Source organism: Somniosus microcephalus, chromosome 13, assembly GCF_052327205.1.
Source record: "Somniosus microcephalus isolate GS21.2 chromosome 13, FLI_Smic_1.0, whole genome shotgun sequence".
Lineage (NCBI taxonomy): Eukaryota > Metazoa > Chordata > Chondrichthyes > Squaliformes > Somniosidae > Somniosus > Somniosus microcephalus.
Window position 1 is genome coordinate 735147 of NC_140999.1, and position 19420 is coordinate 754566.

At 47.2% G+C, this 19420-nt stretch overlaps 1 protein-coding gene across 3 annotated transcripts in view; it reads left to right on the top strand.

Annotated features, from left to right (window-relative positions):
• Positions 1–18636, top strand: part of LOC147107938 (gamma-interferon-inducible lysosomal thiol reductase-like) — a 56142-nt gene extending 37506 nt beyond the window's left edge. For all 3 annotated transcript variants that reach the window (XM_086004306.1, XM_086004307.1, XM_086004305.1), the window contains 3 exons: positions 520–672; positions 877–945; positions 18103–18636. In XM_086004306.1, the coding sequence (XP_085860432.1) occupies positions 520–672; positions 877–945; positions 18103–18168 (288 nt within the window). In that variant the 3' untranslated portion in view covers positions 18169–18636. The remainder of the gene's footprint in view (positions 1–519; positions 673–876; positions 946–18102) is intronic.
• The last annotated feature ends 784 nt before the right edge of the window (positions 18637–19420 follow it).

Here is a 19420-nt window from a genome sequence, read left to right on the forward strand (position 1 = left end):
AGTAGGCCATTCAGCCCCTCTAGCCTGTTCCACATGATGATGATGTCAGTGGATCCAGACCACAATTTTAATGGGCCTGAGTGGGGAACCCGCTATTGGTCCAGGAGGAGCGAGAGACGTTCCATGCGGAAAGCTTGGGCCTCGCCCCCTCCACTGTGTTCCCCCACCCCGAGATGTACTGTGACTAGTTTCAACTTCCTCCTCGGTTTTGCATCAAAGGTTTCGGTCACTGTGCTTCCCCTTTCACCCAGAACATCTGTGCATTGAACTTCTCGATGGTCACTGCTGCTTCCTGATCCCATACCGCATTAACTAGTGCTGGACGGTGAGCAGCAGAAATTGGTGTTGGCAACTGATCTCCACCCATGCCTCAGATTGTTGTCTGAGAAATGGAGCCTTGTTTACAAACCTGCGGCTCCCTCCCTGCAACAACACACTTAGTGCAACTTGTGGCGGGAGCTGTCATTCTTAGTTTCAAGCTTAGTTTTGAAGTTAATCTCTACTGTTTGATCTCTGCAGTGTCTCCAGGTTTACGAGCCCAAAGTCTCCTGGACCAACATTGAAAGCTGCGTAACCGGTGACCTGGGAAACAAACTGATGCACCAGAATGCAGAACTAACCAGGGCACTAAACCCACCGCATGAGTATGTTCCCTGGATCCTAGTCAATGGGGTAAGATGGAACGATGCTCTGCTCAACAAAGCAACATCTCTGCTATGCGTGCTCCCTCCTCCAGCCCTAGAATTGTACTTTTATGTAAAGTGTAAATGTAAAATTTTAAGCTGGAGTTTTTTTTGAGAAGCCTGAAAGGTTAGAAAAATAATTCTCTATTATAAACATTTCTGCTGTGATGTTCAAACCTCGTTTATTTTACAGAAACACACTGAAGATTTAGAGGATGAGGCTGTGAATTCGCTCTTTAACCTAGTTTGTAAAACCTACTCGGTGAGTGACAGATCTACTGCTCCTTGCAGTTTACTGATTTTTTTTGAAGCATCTGGAAGAGCTGCTGTCCCTTGATGACAATTTCCCCTCCAGCTGCTGGGTGCCAACATTGCAGCCTCGCCCAATAAATCGGCTGTTTTTCACAAACTTTACACAGCCTTACTTCCTTCATTGAAACCACTAGGCAGAGACATCAGAGAATTGTGGGGCAGATTCCTGCTCATCCTGGCTGCCAGAGTATGTTTTCTATTTATTTCCACCAGTTTAAGAGCAGTTTGAACACAAGAAATGAAAGTACAGAGTCCATCCCTGCGTTAAGCGTGGCCAGGAGTCGTGCTGGGAGTTGCGTGTGGCAAGGGGTTGCCCACCTGATTCTGCAGGCAATCCGGAGGGCAACCCACCATGATTGTGTACTGTGGCTCGTGCTCTGTCTGGGGGTTTCTCGCCTGCTCTGAACCAGCCCCTGTTAAAATCGGGGTTTAAGTCCACCATTCTAATGTCATGGCTGTAAAATCTTGTTGGGTCCCTCTTGTGCAGTAGTTTTTGTCCCTAATTCATGCTTTCTTTTTCTAATATTTCTAAACATTACTGGGTCTAAATCCTGGATCTACCTCCAGGCACTCTGGAAGCCTGTTCACCGCACGGATTGCAGTGGTTCAACAATAAAGTCGACCACCACCTTCTCAAGGCAGTTGGGGATGGGCAATAAATACCGGCATTGCCAGAAACGCCCACATCCAAAGAATGAATTAAAATAAACTTTCTCCAGCTTTTGTATGAATTCCCAACTTTTTTGTCTCCTTTATAAAATGTTTTTAATTTATTCCTTCATGGGATATGTACCACATAAAAGGCTGGTTAATAAAATTGAGGCTCATGGAATAGGAGGGTCAATGTCAGCTTGGATAAGAAATTGGCTAAGGACAGAAAACAGCGAGTTGTGGTAAATGGTTGGTTTTCAGACTGGAGGATGGTAGACACTGGTGTTCCCCAAGGGTCAGTGCTGGGACCACTGCCTGTTTTTATATCTATAAATGACTTGGATATTGGGATACAGAGTAAAATTTCTAAATTTGCCGATGATACCAAACTTGGAGGTGTAGCAAACAGTGAGAAGGATGCCAATCGACTGCAACAGAACTTGGATAGGCTAGCAGAATAGGCAGACAAGTGGCAGATGGAATTTAATACAGAGAAGTGTGAGGTGATGCATTTTGGCAGAAGGGATAGGGAGAGGCAATATACACTTAATGGCACAGTTTTACAGAATGTGCAGGGACAGAGGGACCTGGGAGTTGATGTGCATAGGTCCCTGAAGGTGGCAGGACATATTGAGTAGTTAGCAAAGCATATGGGATCTTGGGCTTCATAGATGGAGGTATTGAGTACAAAAGCAGGGAAGTTATCCTGAACCTTTATAAAGCTCTGGTTAGGCCACAACTAGAGCATTGCGTCCAGTTCTGGTCACCACACTTTAGAAAGGATGCAGGTGCAGCAGGCAAATAGTATGTTGTCTTTCATAGCGAGAGGATTTGAGTACAAGAGCAAGGATGTCTTGCTGCAGTTGTACAGGGCCTTGGTGAGACCACACCTTGAGTATTGTGTGCAGTTTTGGTCACCTTATCTGAGGAAGGAGGTTCTTGCCATGGGAGTGCAGCGAAGATTCACCAGGCTGATACCTGGGATGGCAGGAATGACTTATGAGGGTTGATTGGGCTTATATTCGCTGGAGTTTAGAAGGATGAGAGGGGATCTCATTGAAACTTATAAAATTCTAACCGGGCTAGACAGACTAGATGCAGGAAGGATGTTCCCGATGGCGGGGGAGTCCAGAATCAGGGATCACAGTCTAAAGATAAGGGGTAAGGCATTTAGGACAGAGATGAAGAGGAATTTCTTCACCCAGAGAGTGGTGAACCTGTGGAATTCTCTACCACAGAAGGCAGTTGAGGCCAATTCATTAAATATATTCAGGAAGGAGTTAGATATATTTCTTAAGGCTAAGGGGATATGGGGAGAAAGCAGGGACAGGGTACTGAATTTGGATGATCAGCCATGATCTCATTAAATGGCAGAGCAGGTTCGAGGGGCCGAATGGCCTACTCCTGCTGCTATCTTCTGTTTCTATGCGAAGGTCCTTGAGGGGGTGCAGAGGAGATTTTCCAGAATGGTTCCAGGGATGAAGGATTTTAGTTACAAGGTTAGGCTGGGGAAGCTGGGGTTGTTCTCCTTGGAGCAAAGGAGGTTGAGGGGAGAGATAGTGGTGTACAAGATTATGACGGGTTTGGATAAGGTAGACAGAGAAAGGCTGTTCCCATTAGCTGATGGTACAAGGACTAGGGGACACAGATTTAAGATTTTAAGCAAGAGATACAGGGGAGACGCGAGTAAGAACTTTTTTATGCAGCGAGTGGTAATGACCTGGAACTCGCTGCTGATGAGGGTGGTAGAAGCGGAGATGATCAATGATTTCAAAAGGAAATTGGATAGGCACTTGAGGGAAATAAACTTGCTGGGCTACAGGGATAGAGCGGGAATGGGACTGACTAGATTGCTCTAGAGAGCTGTCATAGACTCAATGGGCTGAATGACCCCCTTCTGTGCCATTATGACTCCCTATATGGGAGTCACTGGCAAGGGCAACATTTATTGCCTATCCCTAATTGCCCTTGAGAAGGTGGTGGTGAGCCACTGCCTTGAACTGCTGCAGTCCGTGTGGTGAAGGTACTCCCACAGTGCTGTTGGGGAGGGAGTTCCAGGATTTTGACCCAGCGACGATGAAGGAATGGCGATCTATTTCCAAGTCAGGATGGTGTGTGGCCTGGAGGGGAACTTGGAGGTGGTGGTGTTCCCATGTGCCTGCTTTCCTTGTTCTTCTAGGTGGTAGAGATCGCAGGTTTGGAAGGTACTGTCGAAGAAGCCTTGGCAAGTTGCTGCAGTGCATCTTGTAGGTGGTACATATTACAGCCATATTACACAGTGGAAGGAGTGGATGAGGTGCCAATCAAGTGGGCTACTTTGTCCTGGATGGTGTCGAGCTTCTTAAGTTGTTGGAGCTGCACTCATCCAGACTCATTCCATCACAGGTGGAAAGGTTTTCGGGAGTCGAGGTGACTCACTCGCCGCAGAATATGCAGCTTCTGACCTGGTCCAGTTAAGTTTCTCGTCAATGATGACCCTCAGGCTATTGATAGTGGGGGATTAGACAATGGTAATGCCATTAGAACATAAGAACAAGGAGCAGGAGTCAGCCATTCGAGCCTGCTCCGCCATTCAATGAGATCATGGCTGATCTGCCTCAACTCCATTCACCGGCCCTATCGCCATATCCCTTGATGCCCTTACTAGTCAGAAATCTATCAACTTCTGCTTTGAATATACCCAATGACTGAGCCTCCACAGCCCTCTGGGGTAGAGAATTCCAAAGATTCACCACCCTCTGTAGAAATTTCTTCTCATCTCAGTCCTGAATGGCCGACCCTTTATCTTGAGACTGTGGCTCCTGGTTCTAGACTCCCCAGCCAAAGGAAACATTCTCCCAGCATCCATCTTATCAAGCCCTGTAATAATTTTGTATGCTTCAATGAGATCCCCTCATTCTTCTGAATTCAAGAGAATACAAGCCTAGTCTACTCGATCTCTTCTCATACGACAGTCCCGCTATCCCAGGAATCAATCTCGTGAACCTTCGTTGCACTCCCTCTATGGCAAGTATATCCTTAGGTAAGGAGACCAAAATTGTACACAGTACTCCAGGTGTGGTCTCACCAAGGCCCTATATAATTGGAGTAAGACTTCTTTACTCCTGTACTCAGATCCTCTTGTAATAAAGGCCAGCATACCATTTGCCTTCCTAATGGCTTGCTGCACCTGCATATGGATGTCAAGGGGTGGTGGTTAGATACTCTTGTTGGAGATAGTCATCGCCTGGTACTTGTATGGTGTGAATGATACTTGCCACTTGTCAGCCCAAGCCTGTAACTGAACATTGTGCAGTCATCAGCAAACATCCCCAATTCTGACCTTGTGATGGGGGAAGGTCATTGATGAAGCAGCTGAAGATGGTTGGACCTAGGACACTACCCTGAGGAACTCCTGCAGCAATGTCCTTGGGCTGAGGTGATTGGCTTTCAACAACCACAACCATCTTCCCTTGTGCTAGGTTTGACTCCAACCAGCGGAGTGTTTTCCCCGATTCCCATTGACTTCAATTTTACTAGGACCACTCGGTCAAATGCTGTCTTGATGACAATGGCAGTCACTCTCTCCTCACCTCCTGGACTTCAGCTCTTTTGTCCATGTTTGGACTAATGCTGTAATGAGGTCTGGAGCCGAGTGGTCCTGGTGGAACCCAAACTGAGCATTGGTGAGCAGTTTATTGATAACATAAGAAATAGGAGCAGCAGTAGGCCATTTGGCCCTTCGAGTCTGCTCTGCCATTCAGTAAGATCATGGCTGATCTTCTACCTCATCTCCACTTTCCTGCATTATCTCCATATCCCTTGATTCCCTTAACATTCAAAAATCTATCGATCTCTGTCTTGAAATATACTCAACGACTGAGCCTCCACAGCCTTCTGGGGTAGAGAATTCCAAAGATTCGCCATCCTCTGAGTGAAGAAAGTTTTCCTAATCTCTGTCCTAAATGGCCGATCCCTTATTCTGAGACTGTGACCCCTGGTTCTAAACTCCCCAGCCAGGGGAATCATCCTCCCTGCATCTACCCTGACAAGCTCTAAGAATTTTGTATGTTTCAATGAGATCACCTCTCATTCTTTTAAACTCTAGAGAATATAGGCCTAGTCTACTCAATCTCTCCTCATAGGACAATCCCCCCACCCCAGGAACCAGTCTGATGAACCTTCATTGCACTCCCTCTATGGCAAGTATATCCTTCCTTAGGTAAGGAGACCAAAACTGTACACCATACTCCAGGTGTGGTTTCACCGGGGCCCTATATAATTGCAGTAAGACGTTTTTACTCTTATACTCAAATCCTCTTGTAATAAAGGCCAACATACCAGTTGGTTTCCTAATTGCTTGCTCTACCTGCATGTTGGCTTTCAGTGACTCGTGTACAAGGACACCCAGGTCCCTCTGAACACCAACATTTCCCAATCTCCATTCTGCTTTTCTATTTTCCTACCAAAGTGGATAACTTCACATTTCTACACATTATATTCCATTTGCCATGTTCTTGCCAACTCACTTAGCCTGTCTATATCTCCTTGAAGCCTCCTTGCATCCTCCTCAGAACTTGCATTCTCACCCAGCTTTGTATCATCAGCAAACTTGGATATATTACATTTAGTCCCCTCATCCAAATCATTGATATAGATTGTGAATAGCTGAGGCCCAAGCACTGATCCTTGCGGTACCCCACTAGTTACAGCCTGCCAACCCAATAATGACCCATTTATTCCTATTCTCTGTTTTCTGTCCGTTAACCAATCCTCAATCTATGCTAGTATAATACCCCTAATCCCATGAGCCCTAATTTTGTTTAATAACCTCTTGTGTGACACTTTATCGAATGCCCTCTGAAAATCCAAATAGACCACATCCACTGGTTTCCCCTTTTCTATTCTGCTAGTTACAACCTCAAAAAAACGGCAACAGATTTGTCAAACACTATTTTCCTTTCATAAATCCTTGTTGACTCTGCCCAATCCTATTATAATTTTCTAAGTGCCCTGTTACCACGTCCTTAATAATAGGTTCAAGCATTTTCCTGACGACTGATGAGGAAGTGCCGTTTGATAGCACTGTCGCCGACACCTTCCATCACTTTGATTGAGAGTAGACTGATGGGGTGGTAATTGGCCGGATTGGATTTGTCCTGCTTTTTGTGGACAGGATATACCTGGGCAGTTTTTCACATTGTCGAGTAGATGCCAGTGTTGCAGCTGTACTGGAACAGCTTGACTAGATGTGCAGCTAGTTCTGGAGCACAAAGCTTCAGCATAACAGCCGGGATGTTGTCAGGGACCATAGCCTTTGCTGTATCCAGTGCTGCTCAGCCATTTCTTTATCACGTGGAGTGAATTGAATTGATTGAAGACTGGCATCTGTGATGGTGGGGACATCAGGAGGTGGCCGATATGGATCATCCACTTGGCACTTCTTGCTAACATGGTTGCAACTGCTTCAGCCTTGTCTTTTGCACTTGTGTGCTGGGCTCCTCCATTATTGAGGATGGAGATATTCATGGAGCCTCCTCCTCCTGTTGGTTGTTTAATTGTCCGTCGCCATTCATGACTGGATGTGGCAGGACTGCAGAGCTTTGATCTGATCTGTTGGTTGTGGGATTGCTTAGCCCTGTATAGCATGCTGCTTCCACTGTTTAGCATGCTATAGACATTCCACTGTTGCAGCTTCCCCAAGTTGGCACCTCATTTTCAGGTATGCCTGGTGCTGCTCCTGGCATGCTCTCCTCATTGAACCAGGGTTGGTCCCCTGGCTTGATGGTAATGGTAAAGTGAGGGGTATGCCAGGCCATGAGGTTACAGATTGTGGTGGTATACAATTCTGCTGCTGCTGATGGCCCACAGTGTCTCATGGATGCCCAGTTTTGAGCTGCTAGATCTGTTCTGTATCTATCCCATTTAGCACGGTGGTAGTACCACACAAAACAATGGAGGGTGTCCTCAGTGTGAAGACGAGACTTGGGGGGGAGAAATTCGCTGGAGCCGCAAACGGGGCGGCAAGCTCGCCGGGGCGTTGGAATTAGTGCAGTGATCGGAGCAGTTGCGACCGCCGGAAATTCAGCTTGAACGCCCCAAGAGGGACACGGGGCGAGGCTCGAGGCACTCCGCGTCCCTCTTAGGGCGCTGAAACTGAATATCACAGCGCAACGTGCCGCAGCGCCACACGCTGCGGCACGGCGCACTGCGGTACTGCAGGCCTTCCTCCCATTCTTAAGGGGGAGGGGCCTGCACCAGCACGATCAGAGATTGAGTGCTGGCAAAAGCACCCGGCACCGAGGAGTAGTGCCGGGCTCTCGGAAAACAGCCGGCACTGCCGCGGGGGGAGATCAGGAGGCCGGGGACGGAGGTGCTGGCAGGCGGCCGCCGGAAAAAACGGCCGCCCCGCACCTCCAGCTTTGTGCCACTGCCGCCACAGGTAGGCCCCGTGAACCGGGCGCGAGTTGCGAACGGCGCTACAGAGGCGGGCGCTACCGAATATCGAGATCGGGGCTGTAGCGGGGCACTGCGCACACCGATGACGTCATCGGTGGCGGCGCAGCGCAACAGCCTAACGCCGCCATTAGCACCCCAGCTAAATATCGCGGGAGGCGTGGCCAGTGGCGCTAAAGCCACTGAGTGCCCTCTTTAGGCGCTAACTGGTGGCGCAGCCCACCGAATTTCTAGGCCTTTGTCTCCACAAGGACTGTATGGCAGTCACTCTTACCAATACTGTTATGGACAGATGCATCTGCAACAGGCAGATTGGGGAGGACAAGATCCAATAGGTTTTTCCCTCGTGTTTGCTCATCCCACCCCCTGCCCCATCCCCCTCGGCAGATGGTGAGAGAACCAACATGAGGGAAAAATCGAGCCATTGTTGGTGATGTACATTGAAGTCCCCCACCCAGAGTATGTTCTGCGCCCTTGCTACACTCAGTGCTTCTTTCAAGTGGTTTTAAACATGAGTACTGATTCATCAGCTGAGGGAGGGCGGTAGGTCGTGATCAGCAGGAGATTTCCTTGTCCATGCTTGACCTGATGCCATGAGAATTTATGGGATTCAGAGTCAAAGTTGAGGATCCCAGGGCCACTCCCTCCCTACTGTATACCACTGTGCTGCCACCTCTGGTGGGACAGGACATACCCAGTGTGATATCCGAGTGGTAAGGTCCGAAACTGAGATAAGCGAGATATAAGGAACAAAACCCAACTGTTTATTACACGGTGTAGCAGAGGAACATATCTTACAGGCTGCAGGCAAGGCACACAATTTCTTACTACACGATGGCAAGATGGAGGATTCACCTCTGAGTCATACCCATAATGCAATGCCACATTACCTTAACTGGTGTACCAGGACATTGACTACATGACCCATTACCTTAAATACTGGTGAATGTGAAACCTTACTCTTTGGCTCCATCTGGTGGATAACTTAAACATTACATCCCAGATTACTATATCCCTCCCGTCTTAAGATGAACATTAATTTCTTAACGTTCTTAAAAAGTCCCATAAGGAAACTCCTTTAACGATAGTCCATACTGAACGAATCTAGCAGGTCGTTGTCAATCTCTCTGGCGGCTTGTGAGACCTTGGTGAACGTCTTACAGTCAAGTCCCTGCTTGGTTGTGGTAGAGCCACCTGCTGCTCCTGAGCAGCACTGAGTATCTGACTCTGCTACGATGGTTGCCTCTTGTCGAAGGGGTCCAGGTGGAACTGGCTCTGTTCGTGGTGGTGGTACTACCGATGCATTTGGATAACTGGGGGCCAACTTGTCCTCTGACATCTCCTCTGGAACCTCCATTTCGATTTCCCCTTGTCTGGTCAGTATCTGATCTACATGTCTGCGTACTACCTGACCAGTTCCCACCATGACCGTATATGATACTGGACCGGTCATTGAGCCTATGATGCCAGGAATCCATTTTGGACCATAACTGAAATTCCTGGTAAGGACCGCATCTCCTTCCCCAAAACTGCGGCTCTTTGTCCTTCTGTCATGGTTCTCCTTTTGTTTGATTTGTCAGTTTTCCACCTTCCTTTTTAGATCTGGGTGAACCAGGTCAAGAGTGGAGCGTAGTCGACGTCCTAACAACAGCTCAGCAGGAGAGAGTCCTGTGGTAGATTGAGGTGTTATTCTGTAGCTGAACAGAACTTGTGACACCTTGGCTGCCAAACTCCCTTCCGCACTTTTTTTCATCTCCTTAAATGTTTGTACGGCTCTCTCCGCAAGTCCATTTGAAGACGGATGATATGGAGCTGAGGTCACGTGCACTATGCCATTGTTTCTCATGAACTCTCTTGTTTCTGTACTCTCAAAACACGTGGCATTGTCACTTACTACGATCTCCGGTAGCCCTTGATTACTAAAACTCCTATGCAGGCAGTCTATAGTAACAGTAGATGAAGCAGAATTTACAGGATACACATCCATTTGGAATGTGCATCAATGATTGAGAAACATTCTTTCCCATGAATGGACCCGCATAATCTACATGTAATCTTCTCCATGGTTTATCCGGCCACTCCCAGGGGTGGAGAGGAGCCGCTGCTGGTGCCTTCCTGTGTACTTGACAAGTGCTGCATGTCTTGACTAGATTTTTCTATCTCCTCATCTAGCTTTGGCCACCACAAGTAACTCCTTGCCAAGGCTTTCATACGCGAAACTCCAGGACGACACTGATGATGTTGCCCTAGGATAGACTGTCGTGCTGGCTGTGGAATAATCACTCGTGCTCCCCACAACACGCAACCATCCTGCACACTCAGCTCCGTCTTCCTGACACTGTAAGGTGTGAAATCCGTCCCTTCCTGATGCTGTGGCCAACCCCTCAGCACATATTCTCGGACTCTAGACAGTACTGGATCTTTACCGGTCCATGTCCTTACTTGTTCTGCGGTCACAATTGCCGTGTCCGTGTCCTCAACATCAAAACTCTGTCCTCTGGAGCTGCACGGATAGGTGTACCTGGCAGTGGAAGACGGCTCAAGGCATCTGCGTTCCCATGGTACTTGCCCGCCTTGTAAACGATGACATACTCATGTGCCCTCAACGTCACTGCCCACCTCTGGATCCGGGGTGACACCATCTGTGGCACTGCTTTTGTTTCATTAAAAAGAGATAGAAGAGGTTTATGATCGGTGCATATGGTGAATTTCCTGCCATATATGTACTTGTGAAACCTCTGTAACCCAAACATCACTGCTAACCCCTCTTTATCTAACTGGGAATAGTTTTTTTCCGCTGGTGTCAGAGTTCGAGACATAAACCCTATTGGTCTTTCTGTTCCATCTTCCAAGCTATGTGAAAGAACCGCCCCCACCCCGTAAGGTGAAGCATCACAAGAGAGAATTATGTCTTTCTTTGCATTGTAGTGAACCAGCACATCTGAGGACAGCATCAGTTTCTTGGACTGTTCAAATGAAACCCTCTGTTCCTCTTCCCACTGCCACTGTCTCCTTGCGCAGAAGTTTGTGAAGAGGTGCTAACACTGTTGACCAGTTTGGTAAAAACCTGTTATAATAGTTTAGCAGTCCCAGGTAAGCTTTTAACTCGGTCACATTGGTAGGAGCTGGGGCCTCCTGCAGTGCTTGTACCTTCTTAATTGGATGGAGCCCGGTGGCGTCCACTCTGTGTCCCAGGAACACGGCCTCATTCCCCAGGAAAGTGCACTTACTCCTCTTGAGCCGTAACCCAGCCTTATCCAATCTTTGTAGTACCTCTCTGAGTGCTCAGATGCTCCTGGTTGGTTCTTCCTGTCACCAGAATGTCATCCAGATAGATTGAAACATGTGGGATCCCTTGCAGTACACCCTCGATAGTCCTCTGGAAAATAGCTGGACTAGATGAGACAACGAATGGTAAGTGGTTATAGGTAAACAAACCCTTGTGTGTATTTATGGTTACATACTTCTTGGATTCCTCATCTAGTGTAATCTGCAAGAATGCATGACTCATATCCAGCTTCGTGAATTTCTTCCCTCCAGCCAGGTTTGCAAAGAGATCCTCTGTTTTGGGAATAGGATACTGTTCTAGTTTAGACACCCTATTTACTGTCAATTTGTAATCTCCACAGAGTCTTACTGAATTGTCCGGTTTTAAAACAGGTACAATGGGAGCTGCCCATTCTGAACATTTTACAGGTTCCAGAATGTTCTCTCTCAAAAGACGGTCAAGCTCAGCCTCTGCCTTTGGTTTCATGGCATACGGCACAGGTCGTTGTTTAAAAAACCTTGGCAGTGCCTCCTTGTCGACACAAATCTTAGCTGGGGGGCCATTAAATGTGCCAAGTTCTCCCTTGAACACGTTCTCATGTTCAATCAATACTTCTTGCAAAGACAACTGTTTGCCTCCCTCTATTTGATTTATTGCTCCCCAATCTAATTTAAGTTCTTGTATCCAGCCCCGACCTAACAAGTTTGGTCCGGGACCCGCTACTACAACTACAGGTAGCTGTTCCACGGTGTCCCTGTGTTGCACAGTTACAGTAGCTGTACCCAATGTCGCCACTCGCTCACCGGTATATGTTTTAAGCTGCATAGAGCAAGACTTTAATTCTGGAACTTTTGCACGGTTCCACAATTTTGAGTACTCCTCCCTGTTCATTATGGTTACGCCGCATCCTGTATCCACTTCAAAGTTGACCTTAGAGTCATTTACCATCAGTTGCAAGGTGATAGGATCCACTTTTGGAATGTTCTCTACCATACTATGCATTATGAACATGTCGTCGTCTTTCTCAGCTTCTCCGCTGATGTGATGTGCTCCCTGTTTTTTCACTTCTCTTCCTAGGTTTTGCTTTCCTCCCCCTTTTTGGTTTGTATTCCTCCACGGCTGCTTTTGCCCTGCATGCACGTTTTTATATGTCCTTTTTCCCACACTTGTGGCACTTTGCCTCCAGGAACCAGCATTCCCTCGCCAGGTGATCGCCATTGCATCTATAACATGCCTTCACATGATCACGTTGTGGTTTCTGACTCATATTTAACTTGTGCACAGCAACCTGACTTGCAACTTGCTTTGTAGTAGCCCAGCTGGAACCTTGTATTTCTTTTACATCTCGGTTCGCTGTCTCTATGGCTTGAGCAAGTTCCAACACTTTTCATACGTAAGCCCAGTCTCGGACAATAATCTCCTGCATTCGATCATCCATTATCCCGCAAACTAGCCTATCTCTCAGCATGTCTTTCAGGTTGTCCCCGTAATTGCAATCGTGTGCCAATTTTCTCAACACCGCTACATAATCCAATACAGTCTCTCCCGGTTTCCTGTTCCGTGAATTAAATTTGAAACGCTGTAGAATCTCACTCAGTCTGGGATTGAAATGGTTCTTCAGCAAGGCCACTAAGTTAGCAAATGTTATGACTCCAGGCTTTTCAGGACTGCATAAGTTTCTCATTAAACTATACGTCTGACTTCCCACGGAAGTGAGCAAAATAGCTCTCCTTTTTCCGACATCATCTATATCATTTGCTTCAAAGAAATGCATCAGCAACTCGCAGTACTCATCCCAGGTCTGTGTCTGAACATCAAAAGCAGAGATCTTTCCTACCGTAGCAGCCATGATCCTCTTCAGTGCTCTTTTTTTCCGTCACGATGTGATCTGTTGATCCTCGTCGCCAATATGTGATATCCGCGTGGTAAGGTCCAAAACTGAGATAAGTGAGATATAAGGAACAAAACCCAACTGTTTATTACATGGTGTAGCAGAGGAACATATCTTACAGGCTGCAGGCAAAGCGCACAATTTCTTACTGCAAGATGGAGGATTCACCTCTGAGTCATACCCATAATGCAATGCCATATTACCTTAATAACTGGTGTACCAGGACATTGACTACATGACCCATTACCTTAAATACTGGTGAATGTGAAACCTTACTCTTTGGCTCCATCTGGTGGCTAACTTAAACATTACATCCCAGATTACTATACCCAGGGATGGTGATGGAGTGCTCTAGGACGTTAACTGTTATGTTTCTGAGAGTGTGACTATATAAGGCTGTTGCTTGACTTGTCTAGGACAGCTCTCCCAATTTTGGCAAAAGTCCCAGATGTTATTGAGGACTTTGCAGAGTTGACTGGTCTGGGTTTACCTTTGTCGTGTCTGAATCTGATGCCTAGCTCGATGCTGGGTGGTCTGTCTGGTTTTATTCTTTTTGGAGTAGTTTGATTCAACTGTTGAGCCATTTCGGAGCCAACCACATTATTGTTGGTCCGGCCAGACCGGGTAAGGATGGCGGATCTCCTTCCGTAAAGGACATTAGTGAATCAGTTGTGTTTTTTTATGTAGCTTCATGGTCACCAATACTGATACTAACTCATTACAGATTTATTTAATTAACTGAATTTAAATTCCACAGCTGCCGTGGTGGGATTTAAACTCGTGGCTCCGGATCATTAGTCCAGGCCTCTGGGCTACTAGTCCAGTGACATAACCACTATGCTACTGTACCCCATACATTTTTCTTCTAATTCTCTCCTTAAAACACTAGGGGAGGGGGGGAAAATTCGGTTGGTTAGCGCCTCCGGGGGGCGCTAGGAACTTAGCGCCCGAGCGCGGCGATTTTAGTGCCACTCGCGAAATTGACCAGTCGTTTTGCAGCTGCCCTAAACATTGCTGCCCTGATCTCCTGCCCTCGCAGATCATGATATGTCGCGCGTGCAATGCCCCGGTAGCGCCCCAGATCGAGTCGCGCCCCCTGCCTTACCGTCTGCCACTAGGAACGACAAGTAGAGGGGAACGTTTTCGGGTCGGGAAGGGGCTGTGGGAACACTATTTAAAGGTGGGTGCTTCCTGCCTTTTCTTGTCTGCAAAATCTTTGGAACACGCAGGTTGAGAGGGGGAAGAGAGAGACGTCAGAGATTCGACGCTGTCCGAAGGAGTTTTTTGTCCTGAGAACCACTTTTGTGGTTCCTAAGCGCCGAGCTCTTTCCCTGGGCCTATCCATTAGCGTTTCCAACACAATTGCTTCAGAGGTGTCTCCAGGCCGAGATTCAAGGCTGCAATGAGCAGGGTGTGGCTGGCCAGCAAGATGGCCCCTCCCCTTTAAGAACTGGATGGCGCCAGTCTGTCTGGCTTCCATGAAGACGAACATCGCCTGAGCTTCGGTAGTGTGTTGAGCTAGCGCCTCGCTCCCCGAGAGGTGTGTAGTGCTTGATTTAGCGCTCAAATCAAGGAGAATTTTGCACTGAGACGATAATTAGCGCCGGGCCCTAAACTTTGTGCCCGGCCGATATTAGCACTCCAAAATCGGCGATACCCAATTTTTCCCCTAGGTCTGGGGCTAGGCCCACAACACTGGGGAATAAATCTTAAAGCAGAACGCCAGGATCTGTTTAGTAGCAGCAACTTGAGGTATCTGGGAAATGGAACGGGGATTGAAACTGAAGACGTGGCCGACAGATAAATGTTTGGACCAAGGTTGCCAACTCTGGTTGGAGGCATTCCTGGAGGTTTGATCACGTGACCTCTGCAAACATTGCATTCGCCGTTTGAAGCTTGAGTCCCTGTAGTTGAATATTTTTGCTGATGGTTTCACACCGGCAGCTGTTCTGCAAGAAGTTCCAAGAACCAGAGGGCAGGGAGGTGGGGGGGGGTGCGAGTAGGGGAAACCAGAGGTGGGAGGAACTTTGATTCCAACAGTAACGAATAACTCACTGACATTGCACTGATAACTAATAGTAAAGTGGTAACACTCTGATTCCCCTCATAACTAACAGTAATACAATAACTCACTGATAATCTATATGTAACTGATAGTAATAGGTGTAATGCCCTGATATGCTACCTGTAACTAGTAATAATCCTATAACCTGCTGATATTCACCCTGAAATCATAGCCAGATTCACCAGATGTGGTCAGGCTCCCAGTCAATGCTACTTTTTTCACAGGCCCAATCACTCTCCTGATTTCCTTGGACTCTAGCCCAGACTCCGGTTCCAGTCCCATGTGAAGGTGATGACTCTGAACCGGGAGCCTCAGTCAGAGCCGATCTGTCAAAACCGGCCGGCACAGACCTGAACCAACCCGAGAGATCACACAATTTTCCTCTGCTTTGCAGCCAGGAACAGATTTCCCTGTGTGCAAAGCGAGGAAAGTTTGTTCTATTCTCCCTCTGCTGTCTGTTTCAGGCGAATCAACATCCAATGGGAAGTAATCTTTTTCTTTATGTATTATGAAATAATTTTAAACATCTGCGTTAATAATAGGATCACCTTCAACCACTCTCTCCTTTAAAAAAAAAACCTCTGACATATGGGAAGAGGAGGCTCTATGAATATCCCCATCCTCAGCTGGAGTCCAGCATGTGAGTGCAAAAGATGAGGCTGAAGTGTTTGCAACCACCTTCAGCCAGAAGTGCCAAGTGGGTGATTCATATTGGCCTCCTCCTGAGCTTGCCACCATCACAGAAGCCAGCCTTCAGCCAATTCGATTCACTCCATGTGATATCAAGAAACGGCTGAGCGCACTGGATACAGCAAAGGCTATGGGCCCTGACAACATCCCGGCTCTCATGCTGCAGATTTGTGCTCCAGAACTAGCCACGACTCTAGCCAGGCTGTTCCAGTACAGCTACAGCACTGGCATCTATCTGACAATGTGGAAAATTGCCCAGGTGTGTCCTGTCCACAAAAAGCAGGACAAATCCAATCCGGCCAATTAACCGCCCCATCAGTCTACACTCAATCATCAGCAAAGTGATGGACGGTGTCGTTGACAGTGTTATCAAGCAGCACTTACTCACCAATAACCTGCTCACTGATGCCCAGTTTGGGTTCCGTCAAGACCACTCGGCTCCCGACCTCATTACAGCTTTGGTCCAAACATGGACAAAAGATCTGAATTCCAGAGGTGAGGTGAGAGTGACTGCCCTTGACATCAAGGCAGCATTTGACCGAGTGTGGTAGCAAGGAGCCCTAGTAAAACTGAAGTCAATGGGAATCGGGGGGGGAAAACTCTCCACTGACTGGAGTCATACCTAGCACAAAGGAAGATGGTTGGGGTGGTTGGAGGTCAATCATCACAGCCCCAGGACATCGCTGTAGGAGTTCCTCAGGGCAGTGTCCTAGGCCCAACCATCTTCAGCTGCTTCATCAATGACCTTCCCGCCATCATAAGGTCAGAAGTGGGGATGTTCGCTGATGACTGCAGAGTGTTCAGTGCCATTTTCAACTCCTTAGATAATGAAGCAGTCCATGCCCCCATGCAACACGACCTGGATGACATTTAGGCTTGGGCTGATAAGTGGCAGGTAACGTGTGCCACACAAGTGCCAGGCAATGACTATCTCCAACAAGCAAGAGTCTAACTACCGCCCCTTGGCATTCAATGGTATTACCATCGCCGAATCCTCCACCATCAATATCCTGCGGTTACCATTGACCAGAAACTTAACTGGATCAGCCGCATAAATACTGTGGCAACAAGAGCAGGTCAGAGGCTAGGCATATTGCGGCAAATGTCTCGCCTCTTAACTCCCCAAAGCCTTTCCACCATCTACAAGGCACAATTCAGGAGTGTGATGGAATACTCTCCACTTGCCTGGATGAGTGCAGCTCCAACAGCACTCGCTCTACGTCATCCAAGACGAAGCAGCCCGCTTGATTGGCACCCCATCCACCACCTTAAACATTCACCCCCTCCACCACCAGCGCACTGTAGCTGCAGTGTGTACCATCTACAAGATGTACTGCAGCAACTCACCAAGGCTTCTTCGGCAGCACCTCCCAAACCCGCGACCTCTACCATCTAGAAGGACAAGGGGAGCAGGTGCAGGGGAACATCACCTCCAAGTTCCCCTCCAATTCACACGCCATCCTGACTTGGAAGTATATCGCCGTTCCTTCATCGTCGCTGGTTAAAATCCTGGAACTCCCTCCCTAACGGCACTGTGGGAGTACCTTCACCACACGGACTGCAGCGGTTCAAGAAGGCGGCTCACCACCACCATCTCGAGGGCAATTCAGGATGGGCAATAAATGCTGGCCTTTGCAGCGACGCCCACATCCCATGAATGAATAAAAAAATATATCTTGGGTCAGGTGAGTGGGGATCCCTGCTTTTCAATTCCTGTAGTAATGTCCACCTCCGAAGATTGAAGTGCCCAAATCCTGGTGCACTGCCACTGACATCTGTCCCGCCACCATTGTGGAGTGAGCTGGGAAACCGCGACTAGCCATCCTTAAAGGGATCGCTGCATTTATGTTCTTCCTGACCCCACATAATTAACCCTCCCTCCAGCCAATCGCTCCGTGCGCCTGGAATTGCACCCCCACCCCCCAGTTGATTCTTATGAATTCATCCTTGAATAAATTGCCATTTGGGAAAGCAGATGAACGGTAAGTCAGTTATTGCTCTAGACACCTTCCCCACAGATGCCTGATAAGTTGGTCGTGAATCAGTTGTGATTTCAGTGCTGCAGCAGTGTTACAATCTATTAATAGAACATTGTTTTGTGTCACAGGGTAAGAAACCAGAGGCCTGTGCAAAAGCTGAAGGAAGGAACTCGTTCCCTAAATGTGCAATCTAGTCCTGGCCGTGAAGTGAATCTGGAACTCCAAGTGTCTCCGTATACTATGGCTCCAATGCATTTACATTTTCATCACGGGGAGACAGGAGGGGGCACTTTGGTCTGAAGCGCTTTCTAACAAACATTGCTGGAGTCGCTCCCTGAGCTGCAGATCAGCAGGGATCCAGAGCTAAATTCTCTTAGCCCGTATGCAATATTGTTATTAAAATCTGTCTGCAGATCTCTGGTGACATTTTGGAAATTAAAGTAGAAAGAGTTTTGATTCTTGCAGTGAACGCCAAAACACACATTCCTGCACCAGCGAGATTCTCAGGCCACCGCCAATCCAAACTGTCCCTTTAACAATCACAGACCAGGTTTTATTCCCTTTCTGTCCCAGTTACTTTAACTAAAAATACAATGGAATTTTTTTTAACTGAAACATTTTCTATTTTTGCTGAAATCAAATAAAATACATGTTTAAAAATGGATCAGAGTCTAACTGTGTTTGGAATGTTCCCCTTAAATGGCTGAGAAAATTTCCAACTTTATATGTTATCAACAAGGTCGGAATCAGTTCATCAGTGCAACCCGCACTGAGCCAGGCCGAACCGAGACAAACCTGAACCAGAGTGCACTGGGCCAAATCTGAAGCAGACCAGTTGGACCAGTTCACAATGCAAGAAAATTTGAGAAGTTCAAGATAGCTTAGGCAGGAAGCAGTGACATCCTATTAATAAATAGTTACACTATTTGTGTTGGAAGTTTTAAATTTTAACATTTTTAATATTGTAAACAGCTGCTAAAATAATACAACGCACACCTTAGATAAGACAATTGGTCCAGATTGAGACTTGCGCCCTTGAAATAATAAATAAAGACCCAGATTTTGCTGCTAAACTAATGGTGAGTTTAATGCTCACACTTATTAATGTGTAAGTTATCCAGCAACTTGTGGCGAATGAGCGATACCCTGTAAATCGCGAATCACCACAAGTTGTTGGACAATTTGTGCCAGTCCACTGTTAGCCTCGCGAAAACAACATCTTGCCCTCAACCTCCCCGTGAGTTTCAAGAAATTGCTGCATTAATTGCCAATTAAACTCGCTGCAGAAAGTTAGGGGCTGGTACATAATAGCATAAGGACTCTTTTGCAATGCCACTCAACCCTTCCAACCCAGAAAGGAAACAATTCAAACTGGAATCTCATTCCTGCAGCTAGTAAATTGTTCTGAGAGGCTTTTTAAAGTTAAAATTTAATTTTGTTTTTCTG